At 46.2% G+C, this 22,114-nt stretch overlaps 1 protein-coding gene across 1 annotated transcript in view; it reads right to left on the reverse strand.

Annotated features, from left to right (window-relative positions):
* The window catches only part of zpld1a (zona pellucida-like domain containing 1a), a 47,849-nt gene that overhangs the window by 22,558 nt on the left and 3,177 nt on the right, over positions 1 to 22,114 (reverse strand). The window contains exons 3-7 of the mRNA XM_070892986.1: positions 20,412 to 20,593; positions 20,235 to 20,307; positions 16,233 to 16,330; positions 16,063 to 16,143; positions 6,194 to 6,365 (exon numbers count right to left, since the gene is read on the reverse strand). Coding sequence (XP_070749087.1) covers positions 6,194 to 6,365; positions 16,063 to 16,143; positions 16,233 to 16,330; positions 20,235 to 20,307; positions 20,412 to 20,593 — 606 coding nt within the window. The remainder of the gene's footprint in view (positions 1 to 6,193; positions 6,366 to 16,062; positions 16,144 to 16,232; positions 16,331 to 20,234; positions 20,308 to 20,411; positions 20,594 to 22,114) is intronic.

Raw genomic sequence — 22,114 nt, forward strand, 5'->3', positions numbered from 1 at the left:
GAAGGGCTTGTAAATAGAAGCCCTTGGGCTAGAAATTCGGGTTTTAGCGATTTTGCCCATTTTGGGATGATAATCGTGGAGTTTTTTTTTTAGTGTCGGGTTAGCGTTATCACTGGAAGTCGCAAAATTCATCAAACGGTGACCAGCGATAGCACGAAATCCAGCCTTGCACGATGCATTTTGTGCACGAGAGCCGAATTTTGAGAAAAAAAAACAGACCTTCTGCGCATGCGCAAATTCTTTTTTCCTGATTTCTTTCTTCCCACGATTCTGGTCAGCTGTCAGGGTGCGCCTGTGCATGCGCAGTACAACCAGGACTGAAGCAAGTATTTTTCACAGACCATGCAGCCACGATGGAAGGGGACTCCAGCAGGCAGAGTTTAACTATGAAGCAAACGAGGCCCTCATTGCAGCTGTGCAAACCAGATGGGGGAATTTAATAGGATGAATGCTGGCGAACCCCTCCCAGCCTTGTGAAGGCGATTGCGGACCAACGTGACTGAGGAGGTTTCCTCAGTCAATAATACTAAGAGGGACCATCAACAATGTAGGAAAAAGTTCAGTGACCATTGCAGGGGCGTGAGAGTAAGTAATATTTTTATTCATGCACTCGTTCATTACTTAAATTGTAAATCTGACACATGTTGGTATAGGTAGGTTTAGTGTTGCACCTTATTTGCCATGAATGATTGTTACACATTAGTAAGACTGCTTTTTGACATCTTAAAAGATGTTTCTGCACTTCGATGTCTTCCTCATGAACCATGTGCAACTACCAGGGCCATTAAACCAGAGGACTGTATGAAATGCACACAGTATGGTATAAATGCTTTGATGGCTTTCTGTGTGTGCCACAAGAGCAGAAGGGCCCTTTGGTAACCATTCCAATTGTCATATTTGCAGGGAAAGATGTCCCACAACCGCCAGGAGCAGTGACGCACAAGCGGTGGTCCACCCCAGACACTGCCATTAACGGACCTTGAGGAGAGAGTGGCAGCTCTGATCGGTGCCTCAGAGAGGTCAACTACCCGTGGGGGATGCTGAGCCCCTGATCTAAACTGAGGGTAAGTCCTGCAAAATCCACGGGCTGGGTTGGGGCAATGTGATGCAGTGTCTGTGGGCTAGGGTTGGGTCAATGTGATGCAGTGTCTGTGGGCTAGGGTTGGAGCAATGTGATGCAGTGTCTGTGGGCTAGGGTTGGGGCAATGATGCAGTGTCTATGGACTAGGGTTGAGACAATGTGATGCAGTGTCTGTGGACTAGGGTTGAGACAATGTGATGCAGTGTCTGTGGACTAGGGTTGAGACAATGTGATGCAGTGTCTGTGGGTTAGGGTTGAGACAATGTGATGCAGTGTCTGTGGGTTAGGGTTGAGACAATGTGATGCAGTGTCTGTGGGCCAGGGTTGGGGCAATATGATGCAGTGTCTGTGGGCTAGGGTTGGGGCAATATGATGCAGTGTCTGTGGGCTCGGGTTGGGGCAATATGATGCAGTGTCTGTGGGCTAGGGTTGGGGCAATGTGATGCAGTGTCTGTGGACTAGAGTTGGAGCAATGTGATGCAATGTCTGTGGGTTAGCGTTGGGGCAATGTGATGCAATGTCTGTGGGTTAGCGTTGGGGCAATGTGATGCAGTGTCTGTGGGTTAGGGTTGGGGCAATGTGATGCAGTGTCTGTGGGCTCGGGTTGGGGCAATGTGATGCAGTGTCTGTGGGCTAGGGTTGGGGCAATGTGATGTAGTGTCTCTGGGTTAGGGTTGGAGCAACGTGATGTAGTGTCTGTGGGTTAGGGTTGGGGCAATGATGCAGTGTCTGTGGGTTAGGGTTGGGGCAATGATGCAGTGTCTGTGGGTTAGGGTTAGGGTTGGGGCATTGATGCAGTGTCTGTGGGTTAGGGTTGGGGAAATGTGATGCAGTGTCTGTGGGTTAGGGTTGGGGCATTGATGCAGTGTCTGTGGGTTAGGGTTGAGACAATGTGATGCAGTGTCTGTGGACTAGGGTTGGAGCAATGTGATGCAATGTCTGTTGGTTACATATACTGCAGTAGCGCCGGTCCTTCAAATGAGCCTGTGTTATGTGACCTTCCTCATGTCTCCCTGTCCAACCCCCTGCTGCAAAACACTTGTCTGTTGTTTTCCATTTCCAGATGAGGAGGCATTAAATCCACCAATGGAAGCCTCTACTTCAGCCCATCATGTGGGAGTGCAGGAGGGGCACCACGAAGACACCGGGGACAAGGAAGAGGAGAAAACTCAGGAAGCTATTCTGGGGCGGTGGGGGTGGGTGGGGGGGCGGTTGGGAGGGGGGGCGGCGATGCAATCGATACCTCTTTTACTTGTGGCCAGTGGCTCTGACCAGGAAGACACATTCTCGGGTTTTCTCCAATCCGAGGCCCCGGGTACAAATGGCGTGCGGCAATGTACTCCCAGGGTTGAATCCCGTATGTCGTCTCTCGGCAAAGCCGGTCTACTGACAGACAGGCAGACACACACCTGGACATGGTGGGACTGTCCAGGGAGAGCACCCAGCTCCGCCGAGAGCTCCTGGAGGTCTTGGGTGGTTTTCCCACAAGCATTGCGGTACTATCGGCAGACATGAGGGAGGGCATGTCGCAGATTGTCACGGCTGTCAATGACCACGTCCAATTGATGATCTCGACATTTGGCACTGCAGTCCCCAGTGTCACAGCAACCAGATCCACACCACCTGTGAGTAGCGAGGCCAAGCAAGAGGCTCATCACTCAGAAGCTGAGCCTGCCATACCCCGAGCTTATCCAGGGGATCCACACATGCCATTGTCTATCCCCCTTTTAGAGAAGGACTCTTATCGCGTTATTGTCCGACGTCTTGGTACCACCTTGGGTATGGTCAGGGCACGAGGGAGGGGGTTTAGGGTGAGGGGGGGAGTGGGCAGAGGCGGGGGGGAGGGGGTGAGGAGTGGCCTCAGGTAAAAGATGTTCAGTGAAGGGGTTGTTCTTTTGTTGTCCTTTTGTTGTTGTTGCTATTTTATAAAAGTTAAAAGTTTCCCAATTCTGTTAAGTTATTAAAAGTTCACAAAAATGTTTAATGAATGTTATTCCAGTTTGCAAATTATTTACAATGTTTAATAAATCTTATTCAAGTTACTGTATGTTAAATAAATTCTTTTGTTCACCGTAACAATTCCTGTGTAGTTTCTCATTTGCAAAATATGGGGGAATAGTCAACATGGTGGGAGAGAGTGAGCAGACAACGGTGAAACATGCCTTTCATTGATCAAGCAAAGCGTTGATTTATGAGCTGCTGACATAAGGCTTTGCAGTGACGAAAACTCCACGAGGCCTCCCCTGTGGTGGTGGTGGGGGTGGTGGCATGGGTTCATCACCAGGCTCCCCATCTTCCTCCTCATCCTCCTCCTCCCTCCTCCGCTTTCTCCTGAGGTGGTCCTGCAATCCCCATTGGCAAATCCTGTCCCCTCATGACGGCTAAATTGTGTAGTATGCAGCACACCACAATGAACTCAACGGCCTGCTGAGGGGAGTATTTCAGGCTGCCTCCAGAGCGGTCCAGTTATCAGAAGCGCTGCTTGAGCACTCCAATTGTCTTTTCGATGATGTTGCATGTGGCTATATGGCTGTCATTATAGCGACGCTCAGCTTGTGTACGGCCACCTAAGAACTCATGCTAAGAGAGGAAGCAAGTCTTCCTCGATACCGAGGGACTGCCTATGATGATGAGCTCGGCTTGTGTCTGAGGGTTCCGGAGGGGGGTCATGAGCCAGGTGGCGAGGACGTAACCTTTGTCCCCGAGCATCCAGCTCTGGCCTTGTGGCTGATGCTCGAACAAGTATGAGACAGTGTTCTCACGCAAGACCAAAATATTATGGATCTCCCTGGAAATTATGCATTTACTGCCATGATACGCTGAGTATGGTCGCAGACGATCTGTAAATTCAGGGAGTGGAATCTCTTTCGGTTTCGGTCGATCTCTGGATCCTCCAAAGGTGCTCACATGGGAAATGTGTATACAAACAATGGCAGCCTGAATCTTGGGGAAGCCAGCAATTCATGCAAAACATACAGTCCTCTCATTCTGTGCCTCCTTGGTCATTGGAAACTTTATAAAGTCCATCCTGCATGTGTACAGTACAGTAGTCACCTGGCGAATGCGGCGATGTGTAGCGTGCTGTGAGATGGAGCATATGTCCCCTGCTGATGCCTGAAACGAGCCAGAGGCATAGAAGGCAAGTGCCGCAGTCACCTTCACCTCAATGGGCAGTGCAGTCCTGTTGCTGGTAGATTGTAGGTCAGCCTTTATGAGCTGGCATATTTCTCTTTTTGGAAGTGCAGCCTTCGAATGCACTGTGCCTCAGACAGCTGCAGGTATGAGCGCTGTTCCCTGTAAGCCCGTGGGGGGGTAAGGCGTCCAGCCCATATGTCTGTGAGCTTTTTGATTATACTCAAAATGCTCTTGAATAAGCCTTCTTCCAGCTTGATGCGGCATAGAAAAAGTAGCCAGGAATAATGGCAGAGATATTATAGCCCACATTCTTTTAAATGTCCTTAAAAATCCTTAAAAACGAACTATGAACTAAAATAAAGCTCTGTGTAAAACGCAGCCTTCCCTCCAAATCCTTTTATGCACTGAACTTCTGCTCTGTTTTTCAAGATGGCACCGAGTGCATCGTGGATCTGACCTGGTAAGACTTGATTTTTTCGGGCGTGTTTTTAGGCCGGCGATAAAAATGGCAATATCGGCAAATTTTCTGCCCCCAGCGATAGCGCAGCATTGCACAATGATTAACATCATAAAAATGGCAAAAAAAAGATCCGGCGATCATTTTTAGCGCCCCCCAAAAATTACTTTTTCAGCTTCACCATGGCGCCAAATGGGCGCAAACATGCCGAATTTCTAGCCCAAGCTTGACTCTTTTGGAACAGGACACCCTGGATATCCTTGCATACAAAGGGAGGGTTCAGGGTTAGCTCCTTGCTGCTTGTCCTTCTTCACACTCACTGCTATGCAAGCTCACACACAAACATCACACATAATGTATTGCAAGACAAAAATCTAACATTTTCTCCTCTTCTGACTTCCCCATCTAAATTCCTGATATGTGCTCCTGGCACATGAAGCTCTGCACCAAGACTCATATCCTACCCTCATGTTAGATACCACACATATTCTGAATTAAGTGTGTCAACAGGAAATATTATAAACGGTTTAAGAATTCTTATGTTATGTTCTTATATTGAATGTATTCAAGTCACAGATAGATAGATTTTTAACCAATAAGGGAATTAAGGGTTATGGGGAGCGGACGGGTAAGTGGAGCTGAGTCCATGGCCAGATCAGCCATGATCTTGTTGAATGGCGGAGCAGGCTCGAGGGGCTAGATGGCGTACTCCTGTTCTTAATTCTTATCTTATGTTAATATATAAGAAATAGGAGCAGGAGTGGGCTGTACGGCCTCTCGAGTCTGCGTCGCCATTCAATAAGATCATAAGACATTCCAAGTGCTTCAAAACATTGAAAACCAGGCCAATTAATGTACAATTAGGGGGTGACCAAAAGCTTAGTTAGAGGTGGATTTTAACTAAAGTCTTAACAGAGAAGCGGGAGGTAGTGAGGTGGGGGAGATTTAGGGAGGGAATTCCAGAATTTGGGGCTGAGCCAGCTTAAGGCACAGCCACCAGTAGCAAAGCAAAGGGACAAAGGGATGAACACGAGGCCAGAGTTAGAGGAATGGAGAGTTCATGAGTGGGTTACAAGGCTGGAAGAGGTTACACAGATAGGGAGGGGTGAGGTTTTGAGGGATTTAAACACAAGGATGAGAATATTAAATTTGAAATGTAGAAGCAGCAGGAATCAATGGAGGATAGTGAAAAAGGGGTAATCGGTGAATGGGGCATCTTGTGAGATAGAATATGGGCGGCAGGGTTTTAGATAAACTGAAATCTAGGGAGGCTGGAGTATGTAAGGCTGGTCGGAGTAATTGAGGCTGGAAGTGATAAAGACATTACAGAAGGGTCCAATGGTAGATGGGCTGAGCAAGGAGCCATGCAGTTGGTCGTCTTTGTAATGGAGAGGATATGAGGTTAGAAACTGAGATCAAACCACACAATAAAACAGTAACCTAATAATATTGTCTATTTGACATAACAATCTCAAAGGCTCCTGTTCCACATACATTTAAATGATACAGGTACCACTTACTGGTGTCAAGAAGGGACAGTCATCTGATTTGCAAAGCTTTGTTACACAGTGTAAAAACACCGGAGACATCTTCTGGTTTTTGTGTTTCACAAAGCGAAAAACTTCAAATGAGAATCTACCCATCTGACTCCTGCCATTTTCTATAACTGTCGTCTGTGGATCCTTGGTACAGCTGTTTTAATCAATAAAAAGAAAAGCAAAGTTACCAATTATGATAAACTTGTATTTCCAAAAGGCATTTGATAAGGTGCCACATAAAAGGTTATTACACAAGATAAGGGACCATGGGATTGGAGATAATGTATTAGCATGGATAGATTGGTTAACCGACAGAAAACAGAAAGTAGGGATAAACAGATCATTTTCAGGTTGGCAAGCTGTAACTAGTGGGGTGTTGCAAGGGTCAGTGCTGGGGCTTCAGCTATTTACAATCTACATTAATGAACTAGATGAAGGGACCGAGTGTAATGCATCCAAGTTTGTGAACAATACAAAGCTCGGTGGGACAGTCAGCTGTGACACAAAACATCTGCAAAGGGATATAGATAGACAAAGTAAGTGGGCAGTAACGTGGCAGATAGAGTATAATGTAGGGAAATGTGAAGTTATTCACCTGATAGGAAGAATAGAAAAACAGAATTTAAAAAAATGGTACGAAACTTTTAAATGTTGGAGTTCAGAGAGATTTTGGTGTCCTTGTGTGAAGGGTAAATAGCGTTAGTGCGAAATTGCTGTGCTTTAGAAAATGTACTGTATGACAGGATGAGATAAGCAATTGTGAAAAGGTGACAAGACGCTGAGCAAGAAAGAAAGCAACCACACCAGATGCTGGCCGAAGATAAGGAAGTAAGCCGGACAAAGCTGACACTTTTGCAATGCCAGATGTAGAAGCAGTGACATGTGACCTTTGCGGTTTACGACTTTAAATACTCATTTTTTGTAACCCCAAATTGAGTTGTTGCCTGGTTGACGGACCTACATACAACTCCCCTGGTACCTTGTATTAATAAACTGTGTGTGTTTTCAACTCTCAAACATAGTCTCGGAGTAGATTTATTTCTACCTCGGGGTTTTCCCTCAACAGTTTTGGCACTGCGAGCAAGGTGTACCGGTAAGCCCTCCTGACCGAGACTCAAACGTACGGGGATAAGGTTGGATTTCATGACATCCCAGAAATTGGAACGTTGAACCGGCAGGGCTGAGGCTGCCAGACACCCAACGAACAAGTGAGACTCGGGGAGGTGTGATATCAGACACAGTGAGTAGAAATTAAGATAAAGTAGAATATAAGTAAGATAAGTGGTGTGTAAGAGAAACGAGTGTCCCCGTCACTTCAATTGTCACAAACTATCTCAATCACCTAACTTGAGCCGGAATTAAGAGGGTAAATGCCCCACGTGATGGCCAAGGATTAAGGTCGAAGAGAAAACTGGGAAGACAAAGTGATGGCGGAAACCTGTGAGGTACTGTATGATACGCATGAACTGGTGAGAGAGTTGAGGGATAATCCCATCGCAATAAATAAGTGACGGAGTAGAAGTAGGCCCGCGTGAAGAGACTCATTCGCAGAGGAAGCGAGGGAAGGTCAGATCACATAATGGCGTCAGGGGAAGACCTTGAATGGGGGCCGGGAGGGTCTCTTAGTAGGTTCTATGCAGATGACCAGAAGGGCTTAATAGATAAATGATTAAAAACGGGTGGGATCCCTCGGCTGTCCCCAAGGAACAAAAGAATTGGTGCGAGAAACAGAAACAGAAAAAGGCAAAGAAAGCCGGAGTACTTTTCGTATATCAGTTATGTGTGTTACAAAGTAAAACCAAACAATTAGTAGAGAAAAGTAAGGAGACAGAAGCCGAGAATAAGAAATGGAGAGAGCGGTATGAACAAACCAGCAAGTGGGGGGATCAGATTATGACCTCCCTCCGACTTATGTTGTCGCAGTAGCGGCCTCGACTTCTCACTTTGATGAGGAGACCGAGATGGAAGGGTCAAATTCAGTAAATACAGAAAGGGCAGACCCTCTTAGGGTAACCCAGGGCGTACAGGGAGGGAACCCCCGATATCAATACTACACTTTCACCTCCACAGAAAAACAAATGATGAATCAGGATTTGGTAGTCTACAACCATGGAAGAGAAATGTAGAATTTTGGCAAATATTAGAAGAATTGTATGAGACCTACGATATGCATGAGCAAGATGTCCACCAAATAGTTCGGGCTAAGTGTCCAAAGGACAGGTGGACAGGGCTCGCACCCCATCACAGTGACGGCACATGAATACCCTCCGTGGGTGCCACAAGGGCACAACGGGACGCTGCCAGAACGGGGTTTGTCCAGGCTGTACAGGTCTTAATGGGAGCATCCACTCCAAATTAGGGATTGATAATGCAGACCCGCCAGAAAAAGGGAGAAAACGCCAATGACTACGGAGAGAGGTTATGGTTCCAATACCAAGAATCCTCGGGACAGGCGGCCCCGAACAGAGACGACCCAGTCTTCGTGAAAATGTTTAAGGACGGCCTTTCGGCCGACCATCAAAAGATCTTAAAAATGGGGGTGGTAGTCACAGACACCTATGACCAAGCTGTCCAGTGGACATGCCACATTAACTCTGGGGGAATAAAACAAGAAGTGGCCGCGACTAAGAGTAGTAAGAGTGCGGGCCGAGGGGAATGCTACAACTGTGGCAAGACGGGTCATTTTGCCACCGACTGTAGGGGCCCCAAAAGACCAACCGTCCGATGTGACAATTGCGGGAAAAGGGACATGCCACTGATAAATGTTGGGCGCCCAAGGAGAAAAGAAATAGTCAGTCAGGCCTTAGAGTAGAGGAGATGAACTGACAGCAGCTAATTACAGCGCTGAGGGACTTAGGAAGAGACTGAAGGCCAGCGGTCTCCGTGGGGCAGGGAGAGGATCTGCGTATTCACATAACAGCGCTGTTAGGGGGCCGGCAGTGTGATATGTTAGTGGATACCGGAGCATCGGTATCTATAACAGATATTCCCTTACCCACAACTAAACATGTAGTCCATATAACTGGCGTGGGAGGATTTGCCACCAAAGCCCACCAGAGTGAAGTAATTCTATTGGAGATAGCTGGTATTCTGATCCCGGCACAATTTTATGTATGCCCAAATGCAGAAGGGACCATATTGTGGATCGACCTCCTGGCACTAATAGACCCACAGAATAAGAGAATAGTTTGGAGAAGTAAGGGAGGATGCAAAATCACGACGTATGGGGAACAGACTAATTTGTACAATCACGCAAAGGTCGGAAGTGTGAAACTTCTCACCCGAGATTGGGATACAGCAGGAGACGACGGCCCATTATGCAAACAAATGAGGGAAGTGTGGGATCAATCAAAGCAGGATTGTGGGCTGGTAAAAACCAAGCCAGTGGTCATTCCTGGACCGGAACACACTCCTCATAAGCAATACCCCATTAAACCTGAAGCCCGAGAAGCCGTAAAAAAATAGTGGAGGACCTCTTGCGGAGCGGTGTCTTTTGGGAAGCCGAAAGCACTACGAACACGCCAACCTGGCCCATAAAGAAACCAGATGGGTCATACCAATTGACCATAGAATATATGGCGTTAAATAAACTAACTCCCCACCAGCACCCCATCGTAGCAAGCTCAGTGACCATATTTAATGGACTGAAACCAGAACATAAAATATTTACGGTCTTAGATATAGCTAATGGATTTTGGTCCATACCATTAGCCCAGGAGTCCCAAGATAAATTTGCATTCACGGTCGGGGATAGACAGTACACTTGGACACGAGTGCCCCAGGGTTTTCACAACAGTCCGGCCATATTTCACCGAACTGTAAGTCGAGCCTTGGAGACCGTAGATTTGCCCCCTATCGAAGTACCATCCTTCAATATGTGGACGATCTGTTGATTGCCTCAGAGGACGAGAGAGGACATATGGGGGCTCTAATAGAAACCCCAGAAGCCTTAAAGAAAGCGGGATTTAAGGTAAACCCCAAGAAAGCTCAGATCAGATTGAAGGAGGTACAGTACTTGGGTCACCAATTGTCGCAGGGGAAAAAAACAATGCCCCACGACAGAAAGGAAGCAATTCGCATTATGCCCCGACCGAAAACGGTCTGAGGAGTGCGTAAAGTATGAGGACTCTTTAACTACTGTAGGAACTTTATAACCAACTTCGCGGCAATCGCGGAACCCATATAGCGACTAGTTAAGGGAGGAAAACCAGCTCCAGAAAGTGTGGAGTGGGGCCCGGAACAAGAAACAGCATACGGCCAGATAAAGGAAGACCTGATGTCGGCACCAGGCCTAGAACTGCCAAATATGAATGCACCGTTTCACATTCATTGTGAAAATGAGGGCGGGTTTTATGGAGCAGTAGTTACTCAAATGCATGGAGACTGAGCCCGCCCAGTAGCTTACTATTCCACCCAACAGTCGCCCGTGGCAGGAGGTCTGTCAAGATGTGTAGCAGCCTTGGATTGCACAACGTGGGCGGTGAAAGTTAGTGAGCCAGTAGTAATGACAGGGGAGGTTATACTACATACCAAACATACCTTGGTGGAAATGCTCAACACCGGGAAATTGCGCTCCGTGTCCAACGTCTGCTGGGCGAAATGGAAAGCAGTATTACTTCCATTAGATGGGTCCGTAAAAATTGTACGAAACATGGGGGAGAACCCGGCAGAGGGCCTCTTATCCGTGGGTGAGCCTCATGAGTGCCAGTCACAGGAATGGGAGGACTCACCGAGACACATAAATGAGATTCCCCTTGAAAACCCCGAGCTGATCCTGTACGTGGATGGGTCCCGGAAATATATTCAGGGGACCCCGCATACGGGATGGGTGGTGGTAAACGAAGCGCTAAACACTGTCCGAAAGGGAAGGTTAGACGGAGGACTGTCGGCCCAAGTAGCTGAACTCACTGCCCTGACTGAAGCCCTCCAACTGGCCGAAGGCTGGCGGGCAAATATATATACGGATAGCCGCCAAGCCTTCGGGGTAGTCCATGACTTCATGACTGCCTGGGCCAGGAGAGGGTTCGTCACTTCGGGCGGGGAGGCTATCAAACATGAGGGCCGAATCAGACTACTATTAGACGCCGCCAGTAAACCCGCAGAGGTAGCAGTGATCAAGGTTAAGGCTCACCAGAAAGTAGTAAACAATGTCCAACGGGGCAATGAAGCAGCGGATAAAGCGACACAGGAAGCAAGTATATCCTCAGAAGTGCAGGAAGAAGTTGTATGTTGTATCATTACCAGGGATGATATAGACATTGTGAGATTACATGACGATGTAAGTGATGAAGAAAAGAAAGATTGGGGCACAAAAGGAGGGAGCCAGGGTGACGACTTGGTCTGGAGGACAGATGGGAAGGTGAGAGCCCCGGCTTGTATCAGACAAATGCTCCTGGAACTACACCACGGCATCAGTCATGTCGGACGGAACGTCATGATAACAAACATAACGGGATTGGTGGTGGCCAGGAATGGGACGGGATGTAGCTAAGTACTGTCAGCAATGTGTGCCCAACACAACCCAGGAAAGGCCGTTAAGGTTAGAATGGTTCACTAACCACGACCAAGGGGGCCGTGGGAGTGTATATAGATAGACTTCACGGGACCTTTACCATCCTCAAGGGGCAAGAAATACTGTCTAGTAATAATAGATCAGTTTACGCGGTGGGTAGAAGCGTTCGTCACTCGAAACTGCAACGCAATCACGGTGGCCAAAGGAAGTAATCCCAATTTGGGGCGTCCCTATCCAAATCGATGCTGATCAGGGAACCCATTTTACCGAACAAATAATGAAGGAGGTGTGTGCTATGTTGGGTATTAGACAGATGTTTCATATCCTCTACCACCTGCAAAGCTCTGAGATGGTAGAACGTATGAACATGACACTTAAAACAGCCCTAGCAAAGACCATCCAAGAGACGGGACAAGCTTGGATGGATCTATTACCCACAATCTTGATGAGACAAAGGGCAATTCCTAACTGAGTGATGGGATTAACTCCATATGAGTTGATGACAGGCAGGGCGATGTGCCTGCCGGAAGGAATCATAATCGGGGGATCCGACGTAGGACCCCTGAGGGATCGGATGAGAAAGTACGTCTTGGAACTGAGTAAGCAACTTAAGAAATTGAGGAAGGAAGTGAGGGAACGGCAAGCAGGCAGGGACGGACAGAAGGAATTGGAGGACCAGGGGGAGGTCCCGCAGGTAGGCGCGAAGGTAATGGTAAAATGTCTGCCAGGACGAACCGGGTTTGCTCCCCATTGGTCTCGCCCATTTGAAGTCCTAATTGGCGGAGATACGTGCGCCTGCATAGATATGGGTGGGGTTGGCCGATGGAAACATTGGTTTCAGCTCAAAGAATATGAATCCAACGACCCCAGCACAAGCGAACAAAACAAATAACCCTGCCTTCATACAAATTCTAGGAAACTGAAGGCGGACGCATCAGCAGAAAACGCTGGAGGAAATAAAGATGATCCAAGATGAATGTGTTACACGATATTAGGTGCAGTTTGCTTTTTTGTGTAATTGTAATATGTAGCCTAGGGAGAACTCAGGCCAGAGTATCCCCACAGACCAAGAGAGTTGTATGTGAACACCTTTTTGTACATGTCATACACCTATGCCAAGTAAGCCAATGTTGCCAGCTGTTGGGTCTGTGCCCATATCCCCACACACTCGGAGGAAGGAATCCCCCTACAATCAATCCCATTTAGTGATAATGAGACGGCCAGCTGGATGTTTGGCGTGAGAGCAGGATCCACACGCGTTGGCTCTTACGTCTTAGAGGCAGATGCCAGCACCATAATAAAACTTAAAAGTCATGGGTATAACCCAGAACAGTGTAGTGGGTGGAGACGATCAACCTATAATGATTCCTATCTACTACTGTTCCTGAGAACAAGGTGTAAGAAGGGACAGGGAGGGGGGCTATGCCTCACAAGGCAGGGACGACCGGGAGATCCTATTGTGGGGTACAGTAACTGCACATATAGCCTTACCTTACCTGCCGAAGGGGGGAGGGTGACACTCCTGTCATTAAACGGAAACGGTGACTTTTCGGTCCCCCAGCGATAAATAAGTATACGCCCTACAACGGGACTCATTTTGTGTGCGGTCACAGGGCCTACCGCTGGTTGCCCCGAGAATGGATGGGTTCTTGTTATCTGGCTTATATTGTACCTACATGTATCACCTGGGTTCTCTGAAGGACCTCCACCGGAGAGCCAGATGAGCCATCACAGAGACTGAAAGATTCTGGGCCATTGTGTTTCCCTGGTATGGAGCGGGTAAATTGGCAAGGGATTCCATTAACATGGCTTCCGTCCTGGAACAGGTGGCCAACGATACAGCTGAAACCCTAGTTAAGGTTAATGCAGAGATAGTAGCCCTCCACACAGTAGCTCTGCAAAATCGGAAGGCCCTTGACCATGTGTTGGCAGAAAAAGGGGGAACCTGTGCCCTCATCGGGGCCGAATATTGTACATACATCCCGGATAGCTCGGAAGAAATTACCAATCTGGCAGAGCATATCCAAGAAGAGGTTAAAAAGCTTAAGCAACCACCAGCCTCCACGTTGTGGGACTGGTTCTCAGGGTGGTTAGGATCTATGGGAACGTCACTAATCCAAGGCCTGGTTACCTTTGTGGTGGTGGTAATAATGCTGTATTGCCTATGTATGTTACTTAAATGTTGTATAAGCAAAGCACTGTCATCTTTACTATCGAGCAGACCTGTAACCCAACCACCCTCAAACTACGAGAACCTAGCGCTGTCTCAGAAGCTGGCGTACACACGCCCAAAACACCTATATGATGGGGTTTTACAAGCAGCAGAATGAGGTGCAACAGGAGATGGGAACCTGGACCCCGGAGTGGAGACCCCGGGGCTCAGGAACCGGCACATCACATCACCAATTTCTGCATAAAGACCGGGTATACGTTGGCCTAGAATTATGTATATGAAAAATTTCAGCCAATTGAGGGATTGAAGGGTTAATAGCGTTAGTGCAAAATTGCTGTGTTTTAGAAAATGTACTGCATGACAGGATGAGATAAGCAATTGCGAAAAGGTCACAAGACGCCGAGCAAGAAAGAAACCAACCACACCAGACACTGGCCGAAGATAAGGAAGTAAGCCGGACAAAGACGAAAAAAAAACGCGTTGTGTCGACACTTTTGCAATGCCAGATGTAGAAGCAGTGACATGTGACCTTTACGGTTTACGACTTTAAATACTCATTTTTTGTAACCCCAAATTGAGTTGTTGCCTGGTTGACGGACCTACATACAACTCCCCTGGTACCTTGTATTAATAAACTGTGTGTGTTTTCAACTCTCTGACGTAGTCTCGGAGTAGATTTATTTCTACCTCGGGGTTTTCCCCCCAACAGTTTGCAAGAGGATTTTAGCAAGGTTTTTGATAAGGTCCCACATGGCAGACTGGTCACAAAAGTAAAAGCCCATGGGATCCAGGGCAAAGTCACAAGTTGGATCCAAAATTGGCTCAGAGGTAGGAAGCAAAGGGTAATGGTTGATGGGTGTTTTTGTGACTGGAAGGCTGTTTTCAGTTGGGTTCTGCAGGGCTCAGTACTAGATCCCTTGCTTTTTGTGGTATATATCAATGATTTAGATTTGAATGTAGGGGATATGATTAAGAAGTTTGCAGATGATACAAAATTGGCTGTGTGGTTGACAATGAAGAAGAAAGCTGTGGACTGCAGGAAGATGTCAATGGACTGGTCAGGTGGGCAGAACAGCAGCACATGGAATTCAATCTGGAGAAGTGTGAGGTAATGCATTTGGGGAGGGCTAACAAGGCAAGGGAATACACAATAAATGGTAGGACACAGAGCGGAACAGAGAGACCTTGGAGTGCATGCCCACAGATCCCTGAAGGTAGCAGGACAGGTAGATAAGGTGGTTAAGAAGGCATACCGAATAGTTGCCTTTATTAGCCAAGACATAGACTATAAGAGCAGGAAGGTTATGCTTAAACTTATAAAATACTAGTTAGGCCACAGCTAGAATATTGTGTGCATTATAGGAAAAATGTGATTGTACTAGAGAGGGTACAGAGGAGATTTAAGAGGATGTTGCCTGGACTAGAGAATTTTAGCTATGAGGGAAGATTGGATAGGCTAGGGTTGTATTCTTCGGAACAAAGAAGGCTGAGGGGAGATTTAATGAAGGTGTCTAAAATAGTGAGAGGCCTAAATAGAGTGCATAGGAAGGACCTTTTTCCCATAGCAGAGGGGTCAATAATCAGGGGGCATAGATTTAAAGTAATTGGTAGAAGGTTTCGTGGGGATTTGAGAAGAAATGTTTTCACCCAGAGGGTGGTGGGAGTCTGGGCCTGAAAGTGTGGTAGAGGCAGAAATCCTTATCACAGTTAAAAGGTACTGGGATGTGCACTTAAAGAGCCGTAACCTACAGGGCTACGGACCTAGTGGAAGGTGGGATTAGGCTAGATAGCTCTTTTTCGACAGGCAAGGACACGATGGTCTGAATGGGCTCTTTTTGTGTGTTACAATTTTTCTATGATTCTATAACTTATTTATCTATGTTTTATGGTGATGTTTTAAAATGGCTATAGCTTTAGATTTGACATAACTGTCACACGAATGGGTATTAGAAAATCGGTGCAAACTTTGCTGGACATTTTACAGTTTTATTTTGAGTTCAGAGCTTCTGAAAGCTGTTTGGATTTTTATTTATTTATACTTATTTCAAACCCTACCAAATGCATCCCAAGAACAGGATATATTTTGACTTGTTGAACTTGTGCATAGGGAGCCAGAAAGAGGTCTTGCATTTGTTCTTATAGATCGGACAGAAGGAAACTACTCACCTGAAGAAAAGATCATATCTATGTTCATCATTTGGATTACCAGAAGGTGTGGTGTAACAATAATCCATGAAGACGTGCCATCTACACAAACAACAGGACAGTTTAAAAAAATCTGAAACATGTATCATTTTTATAATGGATCAAATTAAATTTGAAAATCAAGTTGTTACCTTCCGTCTAGATTTGTAGCTTTCACAGCTGCATATACCTTGGTCTTTAAAGGCAAACCTGCGGTTGGTATCACGAGAGGGAGATTGTAAGCTGAATCCTGGAGAAATAAAAAGATTGCTTAAAGTTCTGAGAATTCTACTTGCCAGACAAATAAATGGATGCCTCCACCTTCCAGTTTGTAATGTATAGTTCTATGTTAGCAATGTGTAGGAAGATTATAACGAAATGTAAAATGAGACAGAACATTCAGTCAATCATGCTTTTTCCTCATACCATGTACTCTATTAGGGTCTCTAATCTTACTGGGTGGCAAAGTTCTGCATAAATACTTCCTGTTCACAAAGCAAATCAATTAAAACACCACATTATTCCAACTGGAGTGTTTAGCCCTGGCCTGCTGCCTTCCACAGACATAACCTTCCCCCACCCGCTGACTCAGCAGCACAGCATGTCCCATGAAGTCTTTATTGTCTCATTCTACACCTAACTCCTGTGAACACTAAACAGATGTGATTGACTATAAGCAATGAGCCATGTATAATTTTGGTGTTTTTCATTTCACTTCTTATTTATAAAATGTAAATTTGACATAATATATCCAAAAGCTTTGGGCGGAATTTTCGCTACTATTCTGCACTGTTTTTATGGCATTGCTGTTTTTTTTGGAGCAGGCTAAAATCTGCAAGTTTCGCCAAAGTTTCTACGCCATTGTAACCTACTTACTGCCGATTTTTTTGCGTTCCCGATTTTTTGACGCCACTGGGGGTGCCGGCTGCACTATTTCTGGCCATTTAAGCAAGTTTGACCAACGAGGATTTTTTTCAAAAACGGCGCAGTGCACCTGAACTTCAGAAAATCGGCGCAGAGAAGACGCCATTGTTTTATCAGAGCAGAGTTAGGTTTTGGAGGGAGGGAAGAAGACACGGCACCGGGGGTGGGGGGGGAGCCATTCGGCATGGGATAGCAGTGGCACTGGCACCAGGGGGGGGCGGAGGGCCTTTTGGCCCGGGATAGCAGCGGCACCGAGGGCAGAGAGCCTCTCGGCTCAGGGTAGGAGCGGCACTGGCTCCGGGGGCGGTGGGCCTCTCGGCCCAGGATAGCAGCAGACCGGGGCTCTACAATTGCTTATGTCTTGCTGCATCTTGTATGTTTCACTTTGCAGCCTCAGCTCTTCAGTGTGTCCCTCGTTATCCTGGAAGCATCAGTTTTTCAGTGCAGACCTTAAGCTCCACCCACAGAGCTTAAGGACAATCTGCGCCACTCCAAAATGTTTATTCCGGCGAAACCTGCAAATTTTTTTGGGGCGCTGTTGGTACCTAAAAATTGGATATACCTCTACAACTGCGCCAAAAATCGGAAAATTGGAAAATTGTCCCCCATATCTAAGTGTATGTAATAGTGGATGATTGTAATATTTTAGTGAGCATGGTCTATGTTAACCATGTAATACCACAAACTAATCAGATCACCAGAAAAAAATTGAACTACTATTTTTAGCTGTCATGATAGCTCTCCATCTTTTCCTTTGTTAATGCTCCACTCCAGGTATTTTAAGTAACCTGACTGAAGCTCACAGGCTCAAACCTCTGCCTCTGCTCAAGTCCTTCCTAAAGTAACCCAGCTCTACGCCTCTTAACCTGGGCTTCCTGCTAGAACTCCCACCCATGCTGTTTTCTTCTTTTTTTCCAATTGTGCAATTTTCCTTTTCTCTCACACCTCAACCTCCATTCTGATGGCCTCCCCACTTTCTGCTATCTCTCACCCATGTATTCTGCAGTTTTGAGGGATTGATCTTCAAACACTCTTTTCCTCAGGCGGCCATCCCTCAAAACTGTCACAAAGCTCATGGTCTACAGGGCCGTAGTAATACCCGCCCTCCTGTACGGCTCAGGGATGTGGACCATGTACAGTAGACACCTCAAGTCGCTGGAGAATTACCACCAATGATGTCTCTGCAAGATCCTGCAAATCCCCTGGGAGGACAGACGCACAAACATTAACGTCCTCGTCCAGGCCAACACCCCAGCATTGAAGCACTGCCCACACTTGATCAGCTCCGCTGGGCAGGCCACATAGTTCGCATGCCAGCCACGAGACTCCCAAAGCAAGCGCTCTACTCGGAATTCGTCCATGGCAAACAAGCCAAAGGTGGGCAGAGGAAACGTTACCAGGACACCCTCAAAGCCTCCCTGATAAAGTGCGACATCCCCACTGACACCTAGGAGTCCTTGGCCAGAGACTACCCTAAGTGGAGGAAATGCATTCGGGAGGACGCTGAGCTCCTCGAGTATCGTCGCCGAGAGCATGCAGAAATCAAGCACAGGCAGCAGTAGGAATGGGTGGCAAACCAGTCCCACCCACCCCTTTCCTCAATGACTATCTGTCCCACCCGTGATAGAAACTGTGGTTCTCGAATTGGACTGTACAGCCACTAAGAACTCATGCTAAGAGTGGAAGCAAGTCTTCCTCGATCCCGAGGGACTGCCTATGATGATGATGATGATTCTGCAGTGTTCCTGAACATACCAACATTGGCCAGGACTGCAGCTCTGAATCTATTACAAGAGGGAGACCATCCAGCTCACTATGTCCATCCAAGGTACTGGCCCTGCCTTTCTAATCCAACCCCACACTTCACTTCTCCCAACCAGGCCAACCTTCCACCCTCTCCCCTTGCTCTCTATTAGCCCAAAATCTGGCACATAGTTTTTCTCTTACATTCAACTGCTTCTTCCCCACTCGTCTCCAGCCTTGCCCAGCAGCCTCTTCCACCCACTTTCAATACAAATTTCAGACATAGTAACTCCCATTTTGTTATTTACTCTGAGCTTTAAAAATGGTTAAAAAAAATCAACTAACTAAAGCAACATGTTGGAGGCATATAAAGGCACTGCAATTAATACCGAACAAAGATGAAACAGAGAGTAGAAAACACTTCCACAGGAGGGAAGCAGAAATACTGACAAGTTGCAGAGACAAACTTAGAGCCATACAGAGAGAGGGAGAGAGCAGAAGACAAACTGAAAAATAATGAGGCCAATAGAAAGAATTGTTGAATTTTACAAGATTTACAGCAAGAGAGACACATTTTTTAATGTTTTATCCATCATCGATCCCTCTGAGACCAACTAGTTAAATTATATATTTTCCCAGTATTATTGAAGTCCCAATCCACAGATCTCAGAAGTGATTCTGTCCTATGATGTATTGTTCAGAGCTAATTTAATGAATTGTGTACCCAGCACAGACCTTCAAACATTGGGAGTGCATATAGGGATATATTTTGAAAAATTTCTTCCTGGGATATGAGTGTCGCTGGCAAGGCCAGCATTTATTGTCCATCCATAATTGCCCTTGAGAAGATGGTGGTGAGCTGCCTTGTTGAACAGCTGCAGTCTGTGTGGTGAAGGTACTCCCATAGTGCTGTGAGGGAGGGTGTTTCAGGATTTTGACCCAGCGACGATGAAGGAATAGAATATATTTCCAAGTCAGGATGGTTTGTGATTTGGAGGGGAACTTGGACGCGATGATGAATCCACGCATCTGCTGCCCTTGTCCTTCTAGGTGGTAGAGGTCGCAGGTTTGGGGAATGAAAAAGCCGTGGCGAATTGCTGCAGTGCATCTTGTAGATTTTACACACTGCAGCCACAGTGCGCCGGTGGTGGAGGGAGGGATGAATGATGGGCTGGTGGATGGGGTATCACAGCCAAGTTATGAAGTAAGGATTGAACCTACAAAATGCAAAATTCTACTACTGAGGCAAATTGATACTAAGTTAGTTAAGGAGTTTGAAACTTAAAATGTGTGATGCATGTGTATTGCATACAATATATATACAATACAGAAAACAAAATAAAGCAGGATTTGGAAATGTTTCTCATCTGCAATTTTTCACTCATTTCATAATTTTGAACAGTACTATAAAGTATGGCTATATTGACTATTGCTATTTCAATAACATAGAAGCAATCTTATTAGAAGAAAGTTGTTGACAAACTTACATTGTACAGGAGTAGGTTCAATGTACTGATGAATGTACCATTGCTGTCTTTCACAGAAATTGCTGCAGATGATCTAAAAATAATGTTTTAAAAATAGTTTAAAAACTGAGCAGGAATACTTGTCATGTAATATAACAAATGTGCTGAAATATTTTTCCAATTTAAATGGAAACTTACGAGGCAAGCTGGGTGTTATTGATAAGGTACTCCAGTGGGTAGCTACAGCTATATTTGTACAACAGTCCTGGCAGGTAGCTAATAATGGTTGGTGGGTCTGGAGTGTCAATATAACCTGAAATGTTCCCAAATTGCATCATCGAAATATTGCCTAATGCATTGAGTCCTTGAGTGGTGGAGACCTATAAAATAGTTCACAAGACAATTTTTACTAATTTTACAGCTCAAAATAGGAGATTCTATAGCCCAAAATAGGAGGCACTTGTACATCTTGGGAATATAACTTGCCAAGGGGGAAGCTGAAAGAGAACAAGGAGTGTTAGTTGACTTGCCGTTTACCAGGGTAAAAATTGGTATGTGTTGGACCCATCTTTCGATCATAGCTTGGGTGCAATGATGACAAATTTAGCAATGGGAAGGCCCACGCCCAATCCGCGTGTGTGTTGCAGCCACTGCTAAATTTTAAACGTCTTGGGTATGTGTTAATGAAAGGGCCTAATGTCAGTTTAAGGATCCCTCTGGGAAATTGTTTTCTGATCAGCGGAGCAGATCTTGCTTCGCTCAGGCTCCTTCAAAGCCGCTGCGACATAAGCAGTGGTTGCCATCAACAGGTAAATTTAAATTTAAAAAAATACATTACCGTGGAACCAAATGGAGCAGGAGTCTTCCTCGACTCTGCAGTTTCTCGTTTGCCCACCTCTCTTGATGGTAAGTACTGCAGGGCATTGAATACGGCCAAGGTGATCCCCTGGACTAGTTTTAATCGCCTGGATAGATCGGAGAGGAATTTTCCCAGATTTATTTTCTCCCAATTGGCCTGGGTTTTTAATCTGGTTTTTGCCTCTCCCAGGAGATCACATGGCTCCGGTTGGGGTGGTGTAGAATGTTTCGGTGCAAGGGATGTTGCATTTGTGTGGGGTGGACTGGTTGGGCTGGGTGTGCTTTACCTTTCCGCCATTGTTCATTAGTTTATGTGTAACTTGCAGGGCTGCTGACCGAGGGCCGTGTGGCTCTTTGTCGGCTGGTGTAGACACGATGGGCCAAAATGGCCTCCTTCTGCGCTGTAGATTTCTATGTTTCTATGTTATCACTCCACTCCAACCCACCCCACCCCACCACCCGGGACTCAGCTTCAGACCACTGCTAACAAGGCAAATGACCCAATATTGCTTTTCTGAAAATGGGCAACCTGGGAGACAGGCACCAGCAACGCGTCCAATTAATGAGACCTGAGGCCCAATTTTAGGCTGGCCTTGGGCTTCCTGATTCGAGCATGCATTGCGGCCGCATCATCTGTTAGCCAAGAGGGTAGACGGCCATTAACATGTGCATGAGAGCAATCGAGGATGAGTTGATCTCTGGTTTTCCCTCTCCGAAGTGACCTTGACCACGGAGAAGATCAGTGTCGCTCCAGTATTGGCAAAGACAAGATTAGTGCTATTTGCCTTTTTCCCTTGCTTTTGAGAGCAAGTGAGCCACTGACATGAAATGATCCATTTAATAGCCTGGCAGAAAACTACCCAATCAATTTTGAGTGCCATTTGAGTCTAATGCTCTATAACTAGAGTGAGGCTGCCCACACAGACTCATACATGGAAAATGTTGGATGCTTAACAAGTTGAGAGATTCATACTTCCTTTCAGTGTTTCTATGTCTATGAAGTATTTATGAACTATCAGCGCAAAACCTTTTGTTTACAAGAG

The sequence above is a fragment of the Pristiophorus japonicus genome, chromosome 11 (assembly GCF_044704955.1).
Source record: "Pristiophorus japonicus isolate sPriJap1 chromosome 11, sPriJap1.hap1, whole genome shotgun sequence".
NCBI classification, from domain to species: Eukaryota; Metazoa; Chordata; class Chondrichthyes; family Pristiophoridae; genus Pristiophorus; species Pristiophorus japonicus.